At 54.2% G+C, this 18,546-nt stretch overlaps 2 protein-coding genes across 2 annotated transcripts in view; both read left to right on the top strand.

Annotated features, from left to right (window-relative positions):
• The first annotated feature begins 3,117 nt into the window (after positions 1-3,117).
• On the top strand, positions 3,118-11,221 carry FHL3 (four and a half LIM domains 3). The gene is made up of 6 exons (XM_042996691.1): positions 3,118-3,265; positions 8,394-8,567; positions 8,656-8,830; positions 9,845-10,014; positions 10,108-10,294; positions 10,421-11,221. Exons 2-6 carry the CDS (start codon positions 8,412-8,414, stop codon positions 10,573-10,575), a joined length of 843 nt encoding a protein of 280 aa, XP_042852625.1. The 5' UTR covers positions 3,118-3,265; positions 8,394-8,411; the 3' UTR covers positions 10,576-11,221.
• A 4,439-nt stretch (positions 11,222-15,660) lies between these two features.
• The window catches only part of SF3A3 (splicing factor 3a subunit 3), a 24,294-nt gene continuing 21,408 nt past the window's right edge, over positions 15,661-18,546 (top strand). Inside the window, exons 1-2 of the mRNA XM_007092492.3 lie at positions 15,661-15,840; positions 16,127-16,174. Coding sequence (XP_007092554.1) covers positions 15,745-15,840; positions 16,127-16,174 — 144 coding nt within the window. The 5' untranslated portion in view covers positions 15,661-15,744. The remainder of the gene's footprint in view (positions 15,841-16,126; positions 16,175-18,546) is intronic.

Genomic DNA, 18,546 nt, shown 5'->3' with positions numbered 1-18,546 from the left:
TCATTTCACCCTCTGCACCCACAGAGCATCACCAGGTTTGGGGGCATGAGAAGACTGTTTCTGGGCAATCTAAAAGACGCTGTCTGCTAAGCCATGAAGTCTGGCAGGGGCTCCAGGCAGCCCAATGGGTAAGAGCAGGCAATACGCCCAGAGAAGGAAGGAAGTTTTCTCACTGGGGGAAGGAGGGCTTGTGATCACAAGCATCAAGGAGTGATTCAGCACCCAGAGGAAACCATGAGAAACCTGTCAGTTATCAGTTATCAGGCTGTCGCCTTGTCTTAAAAACACTTCCAAGGTGAAAGATGGCTGGGAGACCCTGAACAAGCCCCCTTCCACCACAAGATAAGAAAGGGTGTGTGGGGGCCTCCTTGGTGGGTGAAGAGACAACCAGCTCCCACTCACCCAAGGCTAGTCATACAGCCATCAGGCTCTGCTTCCAGCCTCTGCTCAAATACACCTGTTCCCTACAGGGAGGGTGGGGGTGGACTGATGGGAAACGGGAACAAGGAGTCCATGTGGCTGATCCCTAGACCTTCCTGGGGCACGTTGTCCTCCTGGACCAACAGAAATGTGAGCCCACTCGGGAGCTAGAAATGGGGAGGGGAAAGGACAAAGCCCCTGCCCTACACCAGCGTCCCTCCCCCAGGCTGAGCCAAGTCAGAAATCTAATTTTCTCTGGCTTCCAGATTCCTGGCCCCAGCAGCAGAAACTTAACAACTGACCATGAGAAGGAATATGTTGGGCAGGGCGGGAGTCCCACCTCTTCAATGCCTACTGTGTACCTTCCTTCAAGACTCACAAGAATGCTGTGAGACAGGGGAGTCCACTACTCTTAACAGAGAAGCAGACTGAGGCTTAATACGGTTGAATGACTTAAGAGGCTGCAGGGCCTGACAGTTAAGCTCTTTTGGCATAAGGAGCTTTGACATTTGACTGGATATGAATCCAGGCTTTGCTATTAGTAGCTGTGTTGCCCTTGGCAAGTTAACTCACTCTCTCTGTACCTCCATCTTCTCATCCTTAAAATGGGTATAAGAATACATATTTCATGCGGCACCTGGGTGGCTCAGTCAGCTGAACCTCTGACGTAGGCTCAGTCATGAGCCTTGCAGTTCGTGAGTTCAAGCCCTATGTCGGGCTCTGTGTTGACAGTTCAAAGCCTGGAGCCTGCTTCAGATTCTGCCTCTCTCTCTCTCTCTCTCTCTCTCTCTCAAAAATAAATATTTAAAAATATATTAAAAAATATATATTGCATACCGTTGTTGGAAAATCAAGTACACTAATATATGCAAAGTGCTTAGGCAGAGATCGGTGCAAAGATCTCAGGAATTACTGGCTCTTATAAAGGCTGTTCAGCAGAGATTCAAGCCATGAGTAAATACCAGAGACCCCCAACTCTACCTTTGATCCAGCACCTTCCTTAGTCATAACCCCTCCCTCTCTGAAGGCTACTCATCTTTGCCTCCCTTCACCCCAGAGCAGACCCCTTCTTGTCATCTCTCCAACCTGGCAATCTTCCCTGCCCTCCCCAGGGCCAGGAGTCTTCTACATCTTCAAGACAAAGCCCAGAGAAAGGGCGCACCCATGGGCTGGCTGTTCACCCTCTGGACTTCAGATAGCAGGTACCTGTGATCCAAACTGGGGTGGAGGAGAGTTGAAACTGAAGCAGCATCTGTCATTCCTTCATTCATCAGGTGTTAATTATGTGCCAGACCTTGGAGCAGGTACGGGGAATACAGGAGTGAGTAAGAAGAAACCTGTCCCTGCCCTCATGCAACTTACAGTCTAGGCATCAGGTACAATAATACACAAACAACTGGTTTAATTTTGGAAGGAAACCTGGCCTCGGGGGTGACTTGGTACCCAGGAAGGCAGGCATATGATTTAGAGATGGGAGAGGAAGGTACTCAGGAGCCCCAGCCTGGGAGGGAATGAGTCTGTGCTCTGAAAGCTTGGCTGGATCCAGCCTGGGGGATGGGAGAGCCTCTGAGGGCATCTCTTACTCTAGAGGCTGAGGTTATTTCTAGGGTTGGTTTGTTGTCTCTTGTTTTCCAAACAGCACAGCAGAACCTCCTCCTCCCTCCCCCATCCTACCAGATCGAGGCTATTTATGCCTAGTGACAAGCCTGAGGATCCCAGGGGGGGTGGCCTCAAGGACCTGGAGGGGCCTTGTGTCCCTGGCAGCCGCCAGTCCTCCCTCCCAGGCACAGGGAGGAAGCCAGAGGATTGGAAACTGTAGAGGTGAGGAGTCCTCCTCCCCACCTCTACAGTTCCCTCCACTTCCCTCCACACTGGGTGGTTCCCTCCACTTCCCTCCACACTGCCGCCTGCAGTGCCCCATCCCTGCACATTCCTCACACCCCTCCCTGAGAAACCCAAAAATCGTGGGGCCAAGGACTAGGGACTCCCCTGGGCCTCAAAGGTCAAAACTATTCCTGGGCATTGTGGAACCCAAGGCCTAGCTCGTCTGTCCCAGGGTACAGCTGGAGGTGAGGAGGTGGTGACCTCTGTTTTTGGCCCCCAGAGTTGTGAAATCAAGCCCTTTGAAGGTCCAGGCTCTGACCAGGGTTGGGGGTCCTCTCTTCACTCCTTGTTTCCTGAGAACACCTTGGTTCCCGCTAATAAGAGCCATGACAGCAGTCAAAAGCACCCGCTCTTGCGGGCTGAAGTCCTCTTTTACAAACTCGGGCTACGTGTGACCCCTGGGGGTAAGCTGGGGGGGGGGGGGGAACATGAAGATGGCATGTGGACTCTTGGTCCCCTAGTGGACCTTGTTCGGCTGGGTCCCGTACCCCTCGCCTGAGACCGAGTACAGCCGTCTCCCGCTGGCTGCTGGTGGGAGGCGTGGGGGAGGCTGGGAGTGAGGACAGAGAAAGCAGGGAGGGGACGGGGGCGGGGTCCTGGCGGCCCGGGGAGGTAGGGAGAGCCAGGTTAGACTGGGCGGGCCGAGGGGCCCTGGGGCGGGATCGGGCCCAAAGAGGAGGTGTGGGCGGGGTCTGGCCCCCAGCCTGCGGGATGCGGGGCCGGGGCGGGGTCCGCACTCTGCGGGCAGGGGCGGCCGGAGGCGGGGTCCGGGCGGGGCGGGCCCCGCGCGCACTTCCTCGGGGAGGGGTTGGGGCCGAGCTCCCACTCGCCCACACAGTCCGTGTGCAGCCGGCACCCTCACCGGCGGCGCGCTCGGCCCCCGCTCGGCCCGGCCCGCAGGTACGAGCCGCCGCCGAGGGACGCGCGGCCCGGCTTCCCCGCTCCCGCCGCCCGCTTCGAGGTGAGCTCCCCGCCGTACCCGGCGCCGAATCCCCGCTCTGGGCCCCGGCCCCCGCCCCCCGCCCGGGTCCGGCCGCGATAACCTGCGGACGCACTTGGAGCGGGAGGCGCGGGGGCGCTGAGCCCGGAGGGCGCCCCCGGATCGCACGGATCCCGGCCGCCCGGCGGCCGGGCGGGGGCTGCTTCGAGACTTGGCGGGGGGAGGGGGCCAAGTTTGAAACGGAGAAGCCAGAGTCGAGCGAGGGACCGAGAGGGTTCGAGAAACTGAGGCTCCCAGAAAGGCCGATGGAGCGAGAGCGAGACAGGGATACGAGCGATAGGCTTAGATAGGGGGAGGCTCAGGGATGCCCGAAGCAGGGACAGAGACTTGGGCGTAGAGTCACCGAGAGCCGACCGGAGGCATAGGGAGGGACCCAGGTTTTGTGGAACGGAGCATTTGAAGGAGAAGCATACAGTGATCCCAGTGAACACGCTGTAGCGCCCTTCCCAGGGCCTTGCGGGGTCCTGGACAAGTAAGGGGCCCTTGAAGCCTAAGCTTCTTTAGCCTTGTGGTAGATCTGCCTCTGTGAGGCCTATGGAGAAGTCCAGAAACTGGAGACAGAGACGCTCAGGAACAGAGATGTTAAGAGAGAGAAGGGGTGGTGGGAACCCCTAGGAGACCCTCAGATACCAAGACTTGGGTGTACAGAGGTAGAAATCCGCAGAGCCGGGCCCTTGCGAGATGACTAGCCCACCCAAAACATAAAGACAGCTGAAGTGTGCAGAGACACAGACATGCTGAGTGGGGCAGAGCTGGCTCTGACGGAGGTGCACTGACAGCTTGGGTCAGACCTGGAGAGACTCAGGCCTGAAAAGACTGGGAAGCAAGGATGTGGAGAAACAGAAACTCTGGGCCAGCCAAGCCCCTGTGAGGCAGAGGACCTGAGACAGACTGAGATCAAAAAGGAGCCCCAGGCATACACCAAGACAGCCCCAACTTATTTTTAAACTCAAATCTTGGACGCACTGCTTCAGCCCTGGGGGATCCGGGGTGAATGAACTGTTCCTCTCCCGTCCCCAGAGCAGCTGCTGGATCCTGCTTCCCACCCCCCCCCCTTCCCCTAAACTGCTCTGACTCCCAGGCCCCATGGGGGGAGGGGAGGGGAGAAGGGAGAGTTTGGGGTTGGTGCCTGATAGCAGGATGTGGGGGGTGAGGAGAGTTAGGTTTCTCCCCTTAAATCTCCTGTCAGTTCCTGGGACTTGGGGGGGGAGGGGTCTGAGCTGATCCTGACTCACAGCTGTGGGGCCTCGCCAGGGTCCTCCTGGACAGTATAGGGTGGAGGTGGGGGCGGGGGAGAGTTGAGGGGTTGGCATGGGTAGTTGGAAGGGCTTCTGGTTGTCTTCCAATCGCGGGGTTAGCAGCTGGGAAGAAGAGTCAGGCTCCTGTGCTAGTGATGTCACCAAGTGTCTCCTGTGTCCCTGCTCTTAATGTTGACCACCCTCTTTACCACCACTGCAGCATTTTTAGAGAGACAAACAGGAAAGGGCTCCAGGCTGGAAAGCAGGGAACCTGGCCTCTCTGAGACCTGAGTGACCTTGGGCCTGGCTTGTCGCCGGTTTCTGTACTCAACTGTAAGATGGGGATGGTACCCTAGCCTGCCTGCCTTTTGTGAGATCCAGTGAAATGGTGGCTGGGGTTGCACTTTGTGAGAGGCCACACTTTGTGTGAACACCTGCGTACCTGTGTGAGGGGTCTCAGAGTTACGCTCACTGGGATCAGGCTGGCCCCGCTGACCTCCTCAGCCAGCCCCATAACCTGGGCCTCTTTGCTTCCCCCAGCAGAACTGGAAGTTGGTTGGGGGGGGGGGGGTCCCTCTTTGTTCTCTCCCTGGGTTTACCCTGGGAATGTCCAGATCAAAACCCAGGCCAGCTCCCTGACCCAGGCCTGGCTCAGAAACTTGACTGACCCCAGTGTGAGTGAGACACCGATGGCTACCATTTACCGACTATTCACTTTTTGCCAGGTGCTTTCCAAGCACCAACATTTAAGCCTAACGACAACCCCAGGAGTAGGAGGTAGTCTTAGATAAGAAAATAGGCCCAGGAGCTTCAGTGACTTGCCCAAGATCACCCAAATAGTAAGTGAACAACAAGTCAGGATTCAGATCCACATGCCACATTTGGGCCTCTATCACTACGTGCCACAGCCATTCTGAGCTCTGGGAGGTGCCAGACGTGTGTGTCTGGGTCAGGTGTAGGAGTGAAGTGTGTGTGTGTGTGTGTGTGTGTGTGTGCATGTGCATATTGGTGGGAGCAGGGGCTGAGAGCCATCTGGCAGACTGAGCAGTCTACCCTGTGCTCGAGCGTGCACACGCGCGCACACACACACACACACACACTAGCCGTGAAGGAAAATAAGATTGGCTCTCTTCCTAAGGGCTAAGCTCCCTTAGCCCTGCCAGGGAAAGTGAGAGGGAGATGGGGAGGAAGGGGGATGGGCAGGGACAGGTGGGCCTTGATAGTGCCCTTCACTGTCCTCATTAAAGCCCAGCTGGACGGACTAGGGACTAGGGAATTCTGGGAAGGAAACAGAAGCCATGCTCATACCCTATTTGGGGTGCCCCTGTCTCAGAGTGGTGACTGCATCCCAGGGGATGGCCCCAGAGCTAGCCTGGGCCTGGGAAGGTGATGGCTGCTGTGGGCCAAGCCAGGAAGGAAGGAAAAGACCCAGGGCACCCCTGGACAGACCGTAGCCACACTCCACCTGTGTGGCCCCCTGCTGCCCAGTGGCTGACAGCCCAGACGACACTCAGATGTTGGGCCAGAGGAAACCCAGGCCCGACTGGTAGGGAGCGGACTGAGAAAGAGGGCTACGCTCTACCCTACAGCACAACTCTGCCCCAGAAGTCACCTCTCTGAAGACCCCAGCCCCTGGAGGCCTCATGGCCTGGCCCTGGGTACGAACTTTGTGCCCCCCCCCCCCCATTGTACAGAAGGGAAGTTTTGAGTTCACAAACCATCCCTTCAAGAGCCAGGCCCTCCAGGCTTGGGGCATTTGCTGGCGCCTGGAGTCTGAACTCCAAGCCAGAGCAATGCTTCTTGGCCAGAATTTCCCACTGGGGGTGGCTGAGAAGAGGAGGTCTTTCCCTCCACTTGAGCCTGGGCAGGCTCTGGGGACTGCCAGTTACTGGGGTGAATGGGGGGAGGGGGTAGTGGGTTTGGTGGGTTCCTTTGTCCTCCCCAGGCTCCTCTGAAGCTGTGGGAACATCCCCTTCCTCTGAGTCCTGGTAGTTCCTCTCCACCCACCCTAGGATCCAAGCCCTTAGAGAGCAGACTTCATGATGGAGGAGGCTGGGGGTGGGGAGCTCCGAATCTGGGGCTTGAGACGAGTCAGGGGCAGCAGAAGGGACTGAGAACCCCACTTCCCTACCCCCCCCCCACACTCCCCATGCTCCTGTTCCAGAGGCAGCTGTGTGTATGACCTCATCCCACAAACATGCTTTGTTCCTGAGAAAATGGAAAGTGTCTGAGGTTTGGTGGGGGCTGGGTGTCTGCAACAGCAGCTCTCAGGGCTCCCCCCTGCCTGACTCCCCACCCGAGAGGGGGCCTGATTGGGGAGAAAGTGTCTCCTGTGGCTCCCACTCTCACCCTCCACTCCCCCTGCCCCAAACCCTTAGAAACCAGAAAAGCTGGGGAGAGGCTGTTTCTCCCAGAGGCAGGGGGTGGGAAGTAATGACCCCAGGGGATGGAAAGAACTGCCAGGAGCGGATCCCCGTCGGAGATGGCAGGCGGCACGCTGCATAACCTCCATCTTTAGTTTACCTCTCCCTCCCCTGGCATCTCCATTCCTTCTTCTCTCCCCTGTTGTTGGTCAAACCTGACATCTGGCCATCTGCGCCGCCACAGCTGCTGCATATGTTGCAGGCCAAGGCTGCCCAGGCTGGTGTGACCAGAGACCCCGCAGGGGCCGGAGGGGGGGTGAGGGCAGAGGGTCCAGCTGGGGAAGCTTGGCTGTGTCCAGCTTGCAGGACTTCCTTCCTGCTTAAACCTAGGCTGAGCCTCTCAAGTCCTTGCTTGGGCTGATTCTGCAGGAGGGAGGCCCGAGGTGACTTCCACCTCCGCCATTCGCGACCCAACATCCTTCTACACACCCCATTCATGTCCCTATGCTCCTCACTCCGGAGCTCTGACTAGAGGTTCCTTTTTCCATGTCACTAGGGCTCCTTCCTGGGAGTCAAGAGAGGGTGGGGGTGCTGTTTATATGGGACATAGAGTGGGGTGGCTCCCTGCCCCTGCTGTTGTCCCCTCAGGGACAGTAGGAACAGTGGAAGCTACACTCAGGCTGGGGCAGGAAATGAGTCACTGACCCAGGAAAAGCCCCCTCCCCCCAGATCTGCCAGGGCCCAGATAAGAAAACAACTTCTGCTTCCTGATTTTTTTTCCTGACCCCTTCTCTCCCTCCTCCCCCCCCCCCCGCCCCGAACCCCCATTAAATGCAGAAATAAACATGCAGGGGGTGCCTGGGTAGCTCAGTCAGTTGAGTGTCCTACTCTTTATTTTGATCCCTGATCACGGGATCATGGGATTGAGCCCCGCATCTGGCTCCTCGCTGAGTGTGGAACCTGCTTGAGATTATCTATATCCCTCTGCCCTTCTCCCCCCATCCCCGCTCCTGTGAGTGCTCTCTCTCTCTCTCTCTCTCAAATAATTAACTAATTGGTTAAAAAAAAAAAAAAAAGAGGGATGCCTGGGTGGCTCTGTTGGTTGAGCGTCAGACTTTGACTCAGGTCATGATCTCGCAGTTCATGGGTTCGAGCCCCACGTCGGGTTCTGTGCTGACAGTTCAGCCTGGAGCCTGCTTTGGATTTTGTGTCTCCCTCTCTGTGCCCCTCCTCTGCTCGTGCGTGTGTGCGTGTGTGCGCATGCGTGCACGCCTGCACGCTTTCTCTCCCTCAAAAAAATAAACGTTAAAAACAAAAAAGAAAGAGAACAAATGTGCCAGACTCCTCGGTTTCCAGAAGCAGCCCTTCCTCTTCACCACCTGTTCTGACCTGGCATTTCTTATGCCTGGTCTCTTGCAAAAGGCTTTTACAAGGGGCTGAGTCACAGCCCCTCTGGGTGACCCACGCCCCACCTTTTGCCCCTGGCAGGGCGCACTCATAGCCACCATGAGCGAGTCCTTTGACTGTGCGAAATGCAGCGAGTCCCTGTATGGCCGCAAATACATCCAGACGGACGACGGCCCCTACTGTGTGCCCTGCTATGACAATACCTTCGCTAACACGTGTGCTGAGTGCCAGCAGCTTATCGGGCATGACTCAAGGGTAAGGACTGGACCTGACAGGGCAAGGAGTGGGTGGAGGCTGGCGGAGGGGGCAAAGGTGCCAGTGTCCCTTGCCACACGCCCCGCAGGAGCTGTTCTACGAAGACCGCCACTTCCACGAGGGCTGCTTCCGCTGCTGCCGCTGCCAGCGCTCACTGGCCGATGAGCCCTTCACTTGCCAGGACGGGGAGCTGCTCTGCAATGACTGCTACTGCAGCGCCTTCTCGTCGCAGTGCTCCGCCTGCGGGGAGCCCGTCATGCCTGGTACGTCCCCCGGGGGGCTCGCCGTGTGTGGGACCGGGTGCCTGCATCTGGGTAGGGTTCTTGCACACACAAGGGACTGGCACATGCATGGTGCGTATGCGGAGGCTGACTATGCTTAACACCTGCACACACAGCATCTTTCTGGAAATTCGGTGTATACAGGATGGGTCGTGCCCGTGTGCTCCCGGGAGATTAGCATGCACGGGGACTGGCACACCCAGCTGTACACATGAAAGCGGAGCATGTACAAGAACGGACAAGCTTGGTACATTCCTGAGGGTTTGGCGTGTGCCGCACCAGCAGGCCTGCTACGCGCCTGTGAGTTGACCGTGTATGGGCAGACGGACAGGCTTGGTACACGCCGGGGCGCTTAGCACGTATGAGCGCCTGCACGTGTGGTACATGCAGAAGCGAGAAGTGCAAGGAGACCATCGTGCTTGGTGCATTGGGGCTTGGTGTGTGCAGAAGCAGATAAACAGAGGGCTCACGTGTGTGGTGACCCTCATGCCTCATAGTTACGTGAGGCTTGAGGACGTGTGGAGAATGACATTGTTAGGACATGTCAAGGCTTAGCGTGTACTGGATCGATCACGTCCGGGGCATTAGAATTCTGTGTGGGCAAAGACTTGCTTGGCTAGTATATGTAGGATCGTTGTGGCGTGCTCAAACCATCATGTCTGGCATATAAGGGCTTAGCGTGTACCGAGTCATCATGCCTGTGACATGGAGGCCTGGCGTATGCTGAGACAGTCATATCTGCTACACATGGGGACTTCGCATATGCCAACTCCTCGTGTCTAGTTTCTGGGAGCCTAGCATGTGCCCAGCGAGTCTGTGCAGTGTTCGGGGGAGGGTAGCATGTGCCGTATATGGGGCCAGGGTCCTGCTGCATGTGCATGGATGCCACCCTGCTTAGGCTGTGGGAACAGCGGGGACCCTCCTTGGGAGGGTAGCAGAGGGTGGCACTCAGGAGCTTAGGACACAGCCTCTGAGTGGGACCCCTGTTCCCCACAGGGTCCCGGAAGCTGGAATATGGAGGCCAGACGTGGCACGAGCACTGCTTCCTGTGCAGTGGCTGTGAGCAGCCGCTGGGCTCCCGTTCCTTTGTGCCCGACAAGGGTGCTCACTACTGCGTGCCCTGCTATGAGAACAAGTTTGCGCCTCGCTGCGCCCGCTGCAGCAAGGTGGGGGCTGGGCCAGTGGGGTGGGGGTGAGCCAGGCTCTGTTGTGGGGTGGGAACCGCCACTCCCTCCCACTGACAGATGCTGCCCCCGTAGACGCTGACACAGGGTGGCGTGACATACCGTGACCAGCCCTGGCATCGAGAATGCCTGGTCTGCACAGGGTGCCAGACGCCCCTGGCAGGGCAACAGTTCACCTCCCGGGACGACGATCCATACTGCGTGGCCTGTTTTGGAGAACTCTTTGCACCCAAGTGCAGCAGCTGCAAGCGCCCCATCACAGGTGGGACAGAGGTCAAAGGACAGAGCGGGTAGGGTGCAAGCAAGGGAATGGGATCTGGTGTTGGGTGAGGCTGAGGGACAGGACTGCGCTCCGGATCTGCAGAGCTAACCTCCGGCCTCCCCCCAGGACTCGGTGGAGGCAAGTATGTGTCCTTTGAAGACCGCCACTGGCACCACAGCTGCTTCTCCTGTGCCCGCTGCTCCACCTCCCTGGTGGGTCAAGGCTTCGTGCCGGATGGAGACCAAGTACTGTGCCAGGGCTGCAGCCAGGCAGGGCCCTGAGCCAGGACTCCTGGGCCCAGGGCCTCCCAAACCAGGGCTCCAGGACTAAGGCTCCTTTTCCAAACCACCTTTGGGACCCAGCCCCACCCCCCACCCCCAAATTGGGGCTCCTCCTGGGCTTCAGGATTCAGCCTCCCTGCTCCCACATCCCAAACCGGTACTCCCTGACCCAGGGCTCCCAAACCTGGGCTCTTATGGAGCCTCCATGATTCAAATCCCCTCTGCCAACCTAGACTCCCCCTACAGTCTGGGTTCCCAGATCCCAAGCCCTCTCCCCAAATCAGGGCTCTAGACCCAGCCGTCTAAACCTGGACTCTGGGGCCCAGGCCCCCTTTGATCTAGACTTCCTTCCTGAGACGTTAGGTCCTCTGTGGGTGCCTGAGAAGTCCTCAAAAGTGGGCTATATTCAGGTTTGACCCTCCCCACCGTCATCCCAATCTAGCCTCGGGGCTGGGGCTCTCTGGACAGCAAAACCAGCGTTCACACTTTAAAGGGGTCCTAGAGCACAGGGTTTTGCCCATCCGGTATCTGTCGAGTGTTTTCTCCTTTCATTTGAGCTCCATTCTGCCCGGAGATGGGCAGAGGGGGTGGGACTGGCTCACCCCGCCCTTCCAGATTCTGCAATAAAGCAGTGTGAGGAAGCGAAGGCCTCTGTGTGTTTGTCTGGGTTTGGCGGGGGGGTGGGGGGGGAGGGGGCGGGGGAGGAAGGTTCCCTGGCAGACAGGGAGGCTCTGAGGCTTTTCCAGACCTCCTCCGTGCAGGGCAGAGGAGGAAGCTGCTGGGATGGGAAACCTCCGGAGAACGGGGATCCCGTCGCTGCTACTGTCCATCTCAGGCTCCGCCAACCTCCCCTCTGCTGGCGAAGGACTTTTTCCTCCGGGTGGGGAAGGGAGGGGGCTTGGGGGAGGTCCCGGACGGGAGCGGAGTCGGCAGTGGGTTCCCCATCCAGTACAAACCGCCCCCCTCCACTGGCAGCTCTTCCCAAATCCCGCTGAACACCCGGTGCGGATTCCCAGTCTGGGCCCAGACCCTCAGCCCCCTTCCCCCTCTTCCCGAGGATTAGCGGAGGCGGCCCGGGATCCGCTCGGGGCCGCACGTTTTTTGCCAAAAAAGGCAAGGATGCAGCTGCACGCGCCGCGGGAACATCTGGATCCGATTCCCGGCATGAATGGGTCACGGCCCCGCCCCCCCCCCCCCCCCCGTGATTCAGGGGCGGAGGCGGGAGTGAGCGAGGGGGGTTGTCCCCCAAAGTGGGGAGATGGGGCGGAGCGCTGCTCCCCACCCCGGGTGTCGGTCGCCCGCGGCCCCTGCCCCGCCCTCGGCCCCCCGACGGTCGGGGGCGCGCTCCCGCCACGCGCGGTTTGGGGCACTCCTTGTCCTGCCCGCCGCCTCTTGGGGTGGGGACCCGAGCTGCAGAGCGAGTGGACCTTAGGGTCTCGTGGGGGAGGGGCCCTCCGGTCCGGCAGAACCACGCGATCATATGTATCTCATACTAAATCCTCCCAGAAATCCTATGAGGCGGGCATTTTTCCATTTCACAGAGGTGCGGACTCCGCTTGCCAGTTCCCCAAAGTCACCTAGGTAATCACAGGTGGATTATTTTCAGACTGCCTCCCGGGCCCGATGCAAATCCTAAACTTTCTGAGACTGTGGTTGCCGTTTTTCAACAAACCTTTACAAATACCCAACATGTGTCCTTACAACTGATAATTAATTATATGTTTACATTTTTGTCTCTTTCTCCCAACGGCTTCTGTGAAGGCTGGGCTCGCGCCTGCCTTGCTCACCCTTCTATTTTCAACTCCCGGCACTTACTACTTGTTCAATAAATACTTGTGGAGGAAGAGTAGTCCAAGCATAGAAAACAGCTGGTGCAAAGAACGGGAGGCTTGAAAAAACATATGGCGCTTTGGGGAAGCAGCGAGTAATTTCATTTGGAGGAAGTGCCAAGAGACTAAAATGGCAGGCAGAAGCCAGGTCACAAAAAATCGAATGCCAAGTTAAACAGACCTCACCCTGCGGGTAAGCAGCCAGTGGAAATGTTTCAGCAGGGGCATAAGATGATCACTCTGACTGCAGCATGAATAATGGATTGAAGGGGTAAGATGAGCAGGCTCTGTAGGAAGCTAGTGCACTGGTCCAGGTGAGAGATAAAGAGGCAGGTGGCGTCAGGAGTGGAAAAGACAGGACTCGGTGACTGGTTTGATAGACCGGAGAAGGAGGTTTTAGGGGACGGAAGGTGAATGGTTTTGCTTAAGTGGTCCACCCACCTCAGAGAAAGAGATGTACAGGTACTGTGTCATTGATCTCAAGAAAAATATTTTTGGTCTTTCTTAGTGGAACATAATGATGGAGTTAACATTTGATGACATCTTATATTTGATGATATATCATAGATCCCAAATCCTCCCCCCCCCCCCCCCCGTCCCCCAACACAGTCTCTCCAATCTTGAATGGAGATTTCCCACCTCTTTTCTAGAGGTGCAAGAAAAGCCTCTGGGGAGGACTTTTGCCTGGAGTGCTCTCCCTGCGGTTTAGATCTTGTTTAAATTTTGAGACATATAACCCTCACAACACCCCATCAGCAGGCAAGATGAGAGTCATTATGCCTGCGTTATTTTTCAAACTTTGAAAAACATAAAGCAACGCGTTCTCATTGTAGAAAAATTGGAGAATTCCTAAAAGTAAAGAGAAGAGGCAAATCACTAAAAATTGCTGGAGATATTATAACTTCCTAGTTCCTTTTTTGTTAAGCATGCATGTACATATGTGTGTCTTAATTTTTAGGGCTTTTTTTATTTTATTTATTTATTTATTTTAACGTTTTATTTATTTTCGAGAGACAGAGCATGAGTAGGGGGGCGGGCAGAGAAAGAGGGAGACACAGAATCTGAAGCAGGCTCCAGGCTCTGAGCTGTCAGCCCAGAGCCCGACGCGGGTCTGGAACCCACGAACTGTGAGATCATAATGTGAGCCAAAATCAGATGTTTAACCGACTGAGCTACCTGGGTATCCCATTTTTAGACTTTTTTAAAATGTTTATTTTTGAGAGAGAAAGCAAGAGTGGGGGAGGGACAGAGAGAGAGAGGGAGACAGAGGATCTGAAGCAGGCTCTGAGTTGAGAGTGGAGAGCCCAATGCAGAGCTCAAACCCACAAATCTTCAGATCGTGACCTGAGCTGAAGTTGGACACCTAATCACCTGAGCCACCTAGGCGTCCCTTAATTTTTAGATTGGTTTTTTATTTATTTATTTATTTTAAGAGACAGAGAAAATGCAGGTCAGGGAGGAACAGAAAGAGAGGGAGGCAAAAATCCCAAGCAGGCTCCACACTGTTAGCTCAGAGCCCGATGCAGGTCTCAAACCCATGAAACTGAGAAATCATGACCTGAGCCAAAACCAAGAGTTGGACACTCAACTGACTGAGCCACGTAGGCACCCCTCTCCATTTTTAGTTTTTAGTTTATTTTTTAATTTGAAAAAATAATGCATGTATAAGTTAAGAAAAAAAACTTTTCATGCTGGGTATATACAAAGAAAAATTTCCCTCCTGTATCAGATCTTCCTGTCTCCTCATTAACAATTAGTGTTGAACTTCATTGAGTTCATATAGATTCTTTTAATAGATTTATTTATTTTTTATTTTTTAATATTTATTTATTTTTGAGAGAGAGAGGGAGAGAGAGAGAGAGAGAGAGAGAGAGAGGGCGCATGAGTAGGGGAGGGGCACAGAGCGAGGGAGACACAGAATCTGAAGCAGGGTCCAGGCTCTGAGCTGTCAGCCCAGAGCCCGATGTGCGTCTGGAACCCATGAACTGCAAGCTCATGACGTGAGCCAAAATCAGCTGCTTAACCGACTGAGCCACCCAGGCATCCCCTTAACAGCTTGATTGAGGGATAAGTTACATACCATAAAATTCACCCACTTTGAGTGTACAGTTCAATTACCTTGAGCAAATTTAATACAGTTGTGGAACAACCATTGCCATAATCCAATTTGAGAACATTTCTATCGCCCTCAAATTTACTGTCACTTCGCTCTCACCTCCAGCGACAACCACGCATCTCCATAGACTTGCCTTTCTGGACATTACATCTGCATATACCCTATGACATTTTTTGTATATGGCTTCTTTTAGTGAATGTGATATTTTCATGGTTCATTCATATTGTAGCATTCCTTTACTGCTGAATAATGTCCCATATTTTGTTTACCATTCACCAGTTAATGGATGTTGGGGCTGCAACCAGTTTTTGTTGATTATAAATAATGCTGCTATGAACGTCTGACTATATGGGAATATGTCTTAATTTCCATACCTAGAAATTTGCTTCATTCTTTTTTTATGAAGCTGTTAGCATTTCACTGCTCGGATGTACCATATTTTATTTTTTTATAAATTCAATTTTTTTGACAATTACTTTTTAAATGTTTATTTATTTTTGAGAGAGAGAGAGAGAGAGCATATGTGTGCACGGGGGAGGGGAAGAGAGAGGGAGAGAGAGAATCTCAAGCAGGCTCCCTGCTGTTAGCAGGAAGCCCCACGGGTGGGTCTCCATCCCAGATCAGGACCTGAGCCGAAATCAAGAGTCAAAGGCTTAACCAGTTGAGCCACCCAGGCGCCCCACCATATTTTATTTTACGAGCCCCCTGCTTACAGACAATTAGGTGTCCTCCACATGCGAATTTCTTTAAAAAAAAAAAAAAATTTACTGACAAGGACACTGAGGTCCATTGAAGGGAAAAACGTTGTCAGAGGTCACGATGAAAGCTAAAGACTCAAGTTCCGGTCTCCCAGCTCCCATCCACGTTCTTCAACTACTCAGTCCACCATGTCCCTGCCTGCCCTGCCCGCCTCGTAAAAGCCCAGAAAGCCGGCCTCTTAACCTCAGATTCCTGAATTTCTGGACGCCCTCTAGAGGCACCTGCAAACCGCTCGGCCTCGCTCCGCCACACCTCCGGCCAGCAGGGGGCACTGCGGCGATCTCGACAGCACGGACTGTGCTCTCCTTGTGAGGCTCCCTTTTCTTCGAGTCCCAGAGGCACTTCCGGCACCTGCGGAACTTTGGTGCAGCCGGACGCTCAGCGCGGGGCGCGGGCGCGCAAAGCGGCGGGAGTCGTTTCCGGCCGTGTCGGTGGTGTGAATCGAGGTGCAGCGGCGGAGGAAAAATGGAGACAATTCTAGAGCAGCAGCGGCGGTATCATGAGGAAAAGGAACGGCTCATGGACGTCATGGCCAAAGAGATGCTCACTAAGAAGTCCACGGTGAGTGGGGCCTGGGCAAGGGCTACGTCGAGGCTGGGCCCCGTTCCGGTGTTTAACCTCGGGGAGCTTTCTTTGGCCCTCAGACCCTTCCCGCTCCGGGCCTCCTGCTCCCTCCGGGGCTCCCTCTTCAAGCTCCGCCATGGTTACCGCCCCCGGAGGCGCCGCGCTCCCCGAGGCCTCGGCTGCAGCCGCTGGGACCTGGGCGGGTAAGCTCCGCCCTCCGGCGGCCTTTCCACCTTCAGAATTCCGACTAACGGCATCTGTGTCACCGTTTGCTTTTCTTCAGCTCCGGGACCAGATCAATTCCGACCACCGCACGCGGGCCATGCAAGATGTGAGTACTGCGTTGTCCGCTTCTCTTTGGGTCGGGATGAGCTGGAAAAGAGAGGGGAGGCGGGGTGCGGGGTCCCAACATGAACCTTGGCGGAAGGTAACCACCAGACTGACCGGTCGTGGGTTGTCTGCCTGGAGATGTCCTCGCGGCTGCCAAACCCGAGGATACTGAACTGCGCTTCCTCACTTCTGTGAATGGGGACCTTTTATTCATAGCATCCCTTGTCCCATGATGTGCAAAGAATAGTTAAGTCAGTGGCCCAGGCACAAAAGGTACTATCCCTTCTCCCCCAAAAAGAATGCTCAATGTTAGTGTTTTCCCCTCAAGGTATTGTTTTGAAGTATTTGAAGTGTTTTTCCCTACGAAATTGCATTTACTTCGTTCAGTTTTACTTTTAGAAAGTGGATCAAAATCAAAATGTTGATTAACTTAATGCAACTTAGTTGCTCCTTTAATGCTGAGTGATAGGTAAATGAAGGTTCATTATGCTGTGCTCTCTTCTCTTGCATGTATTTGAAATCTGTTTAGAAACAATTGAAAGACCTGGGGTGCCTGGGTGGCTCAGTAGGTTGAGCATCTGACTTCGGCTCAGATCATGATTTCACGGTTTGGTTCATGAGTTCACACCCTGCATAGGGCTCAGCACTGACAACGCAGAGCCCGCTTGGGATTCTCTCCTCTCCCCCTGCACCCCAACTTGTACTCTCTTGCTCTCTAAATGAATACATTTTTTTTTATGGGGCGCCTGGGTAGCTCAGTCAGTTAAGCGTCCGACTTTGGCTCAGGTCATGATCTCACGGTCCGTGAGTTCTAGCCCCACGTCGGGCTCTGTGCTGACAGCTCAGAGCCTGGAGCCTGCTTCGGATTCTGTGTCTCCCTCTCTCTCTGCCCTCCCCTGCTTGTGTTCTGTCTCTCTCTCTCTCTCTCTCTCTCTCTCAAAAGTAAATTAAAAAAAAAAAATTAAAAAATTTTAAATACTTAAAACATTTTTTTGTGTGTGAACATTTATTTATTTTTGAGAGACAGAGAGAGGCAGAGCATGAGCAGGGGAGCGGGGAGAGAGAGAGAGAGAGAGAGAGAGAGAGAGGGAGAGAGAGAGAGAGAGAGAGAGAGAGGGATACAGAACCTGAAGCAGGCTCCAGGCACTGAGCTGTTAGCACAGAGCCCGATGGGGGCTCCAACTGTGAGACCATGACCTGAACTGCAGTCGGATGCTCAACCGACTGAGCCACCCAGGTGCCCCTAAATAAATACTTAAAAAAAAAAAAAAAAAGATTGAAAGACCTAATCAGAGTTTCTCGGTGCAGGAAATGATTAGTATTATTAGCTCCTAGTTCCTTATCTAAATTCTCAAATCAAAAATACTGTGAAAATGGGGGCGCCTGGGTGGCTCAGTCAGTTTAAGTGTCCAAGTCTTGCTTTTGGTTCAGGCATTATCTCACAGTTCATGGGGTCGAGCCCCTCGTAGGGCTCTGCGCTGATAGCATGGAGCCTGCTTGGTTTTCTCCCTGCCTCTCCCTCTCCCTTTGAAAATAAATAAACTTGGGGCGCCTGGGTGGCTCAGTCGGTTAAGCGGCCGACTTGGGCTCAGGTCATGATCTCGCAGTCAGTGAGTTTGAGCCCCGCGTCGGGCTCTGTGCTGACCGCTCAGAGCCTGGAGCCTGTTTCAGATTCTGTGTCTCCCTCTCTCTGACCCTCCCCCGTTCATGCTCTGTCTCTCTCTGTCTCAAAACTAAATAAAACGTTAAAAAAAAAGAAAATAAACTTTACAAAAAATACTGTGAAAACAAAAGAGTTTCTATGTTTTTTGGGTGGGGATGGGGACAGTATTTTTTTTTGTTTTTTAATTACTTGGTGGCAAAATCTGACCTGAACAGATAAAAGGCTTTTTATGGCCTTTATCCCACTTAGTAAATAATGCATCATTTTCATTGCGGGATTACTAATATGTGTTCCAGATGTCAGTAGGGATGTTGCATAATATATAATCATTTTCCAACTTAAAATTTCCAAATTCTGAAGTGAAATCTGGTCCCAAAAGTTTTGAAGAGGGAACTGTGCTATCTTGAGTTTGAATCCAAAGTAAGCTGTGAGATTTTTATTTAGCCTGTGCACTCAGTCAAGCTTTGTCAAGTAGTGAAAGTCCTCTTGAGCTACCCTCAAGAGGTAGGGAACTTTTATTTTTGAGGGTGGGAACTGCTGTTTAGAGGGTGACTCTCTTATGTGATTCTCTGACTCTTCCAGGGAAAGTTAAGTATCAGTAGGATGTAAATATAGGAACACTCCACCCTTCAAAACGTGTCACTTAGGTAGTCTTCACCTTGACGTGTTTTAAAAACTAAGCAGGAACAGCGCTGTCAGTTAAGGGTACC

The sequence above is a fragment of the Panthera tigris genome, chromosome C1, assembly GCF_018350195.1.
Source record: "Panthera tigris isolate Pti1 chromosome C1, P.tigris_Pti1_mat1.1, whole genome shotgun sequence".
Classification (NCBI taxonomy): domain Eukaryota; kingdom Metazoa; phylum Chordata; class Mammalia; order Carnivora; family Felidae; genus Panthera; species Panthera tigris.
Note: the sequence above shows the minus strand (reverse complement) of the source record. Positions and strands in the feature narration are given on the sequence as shown.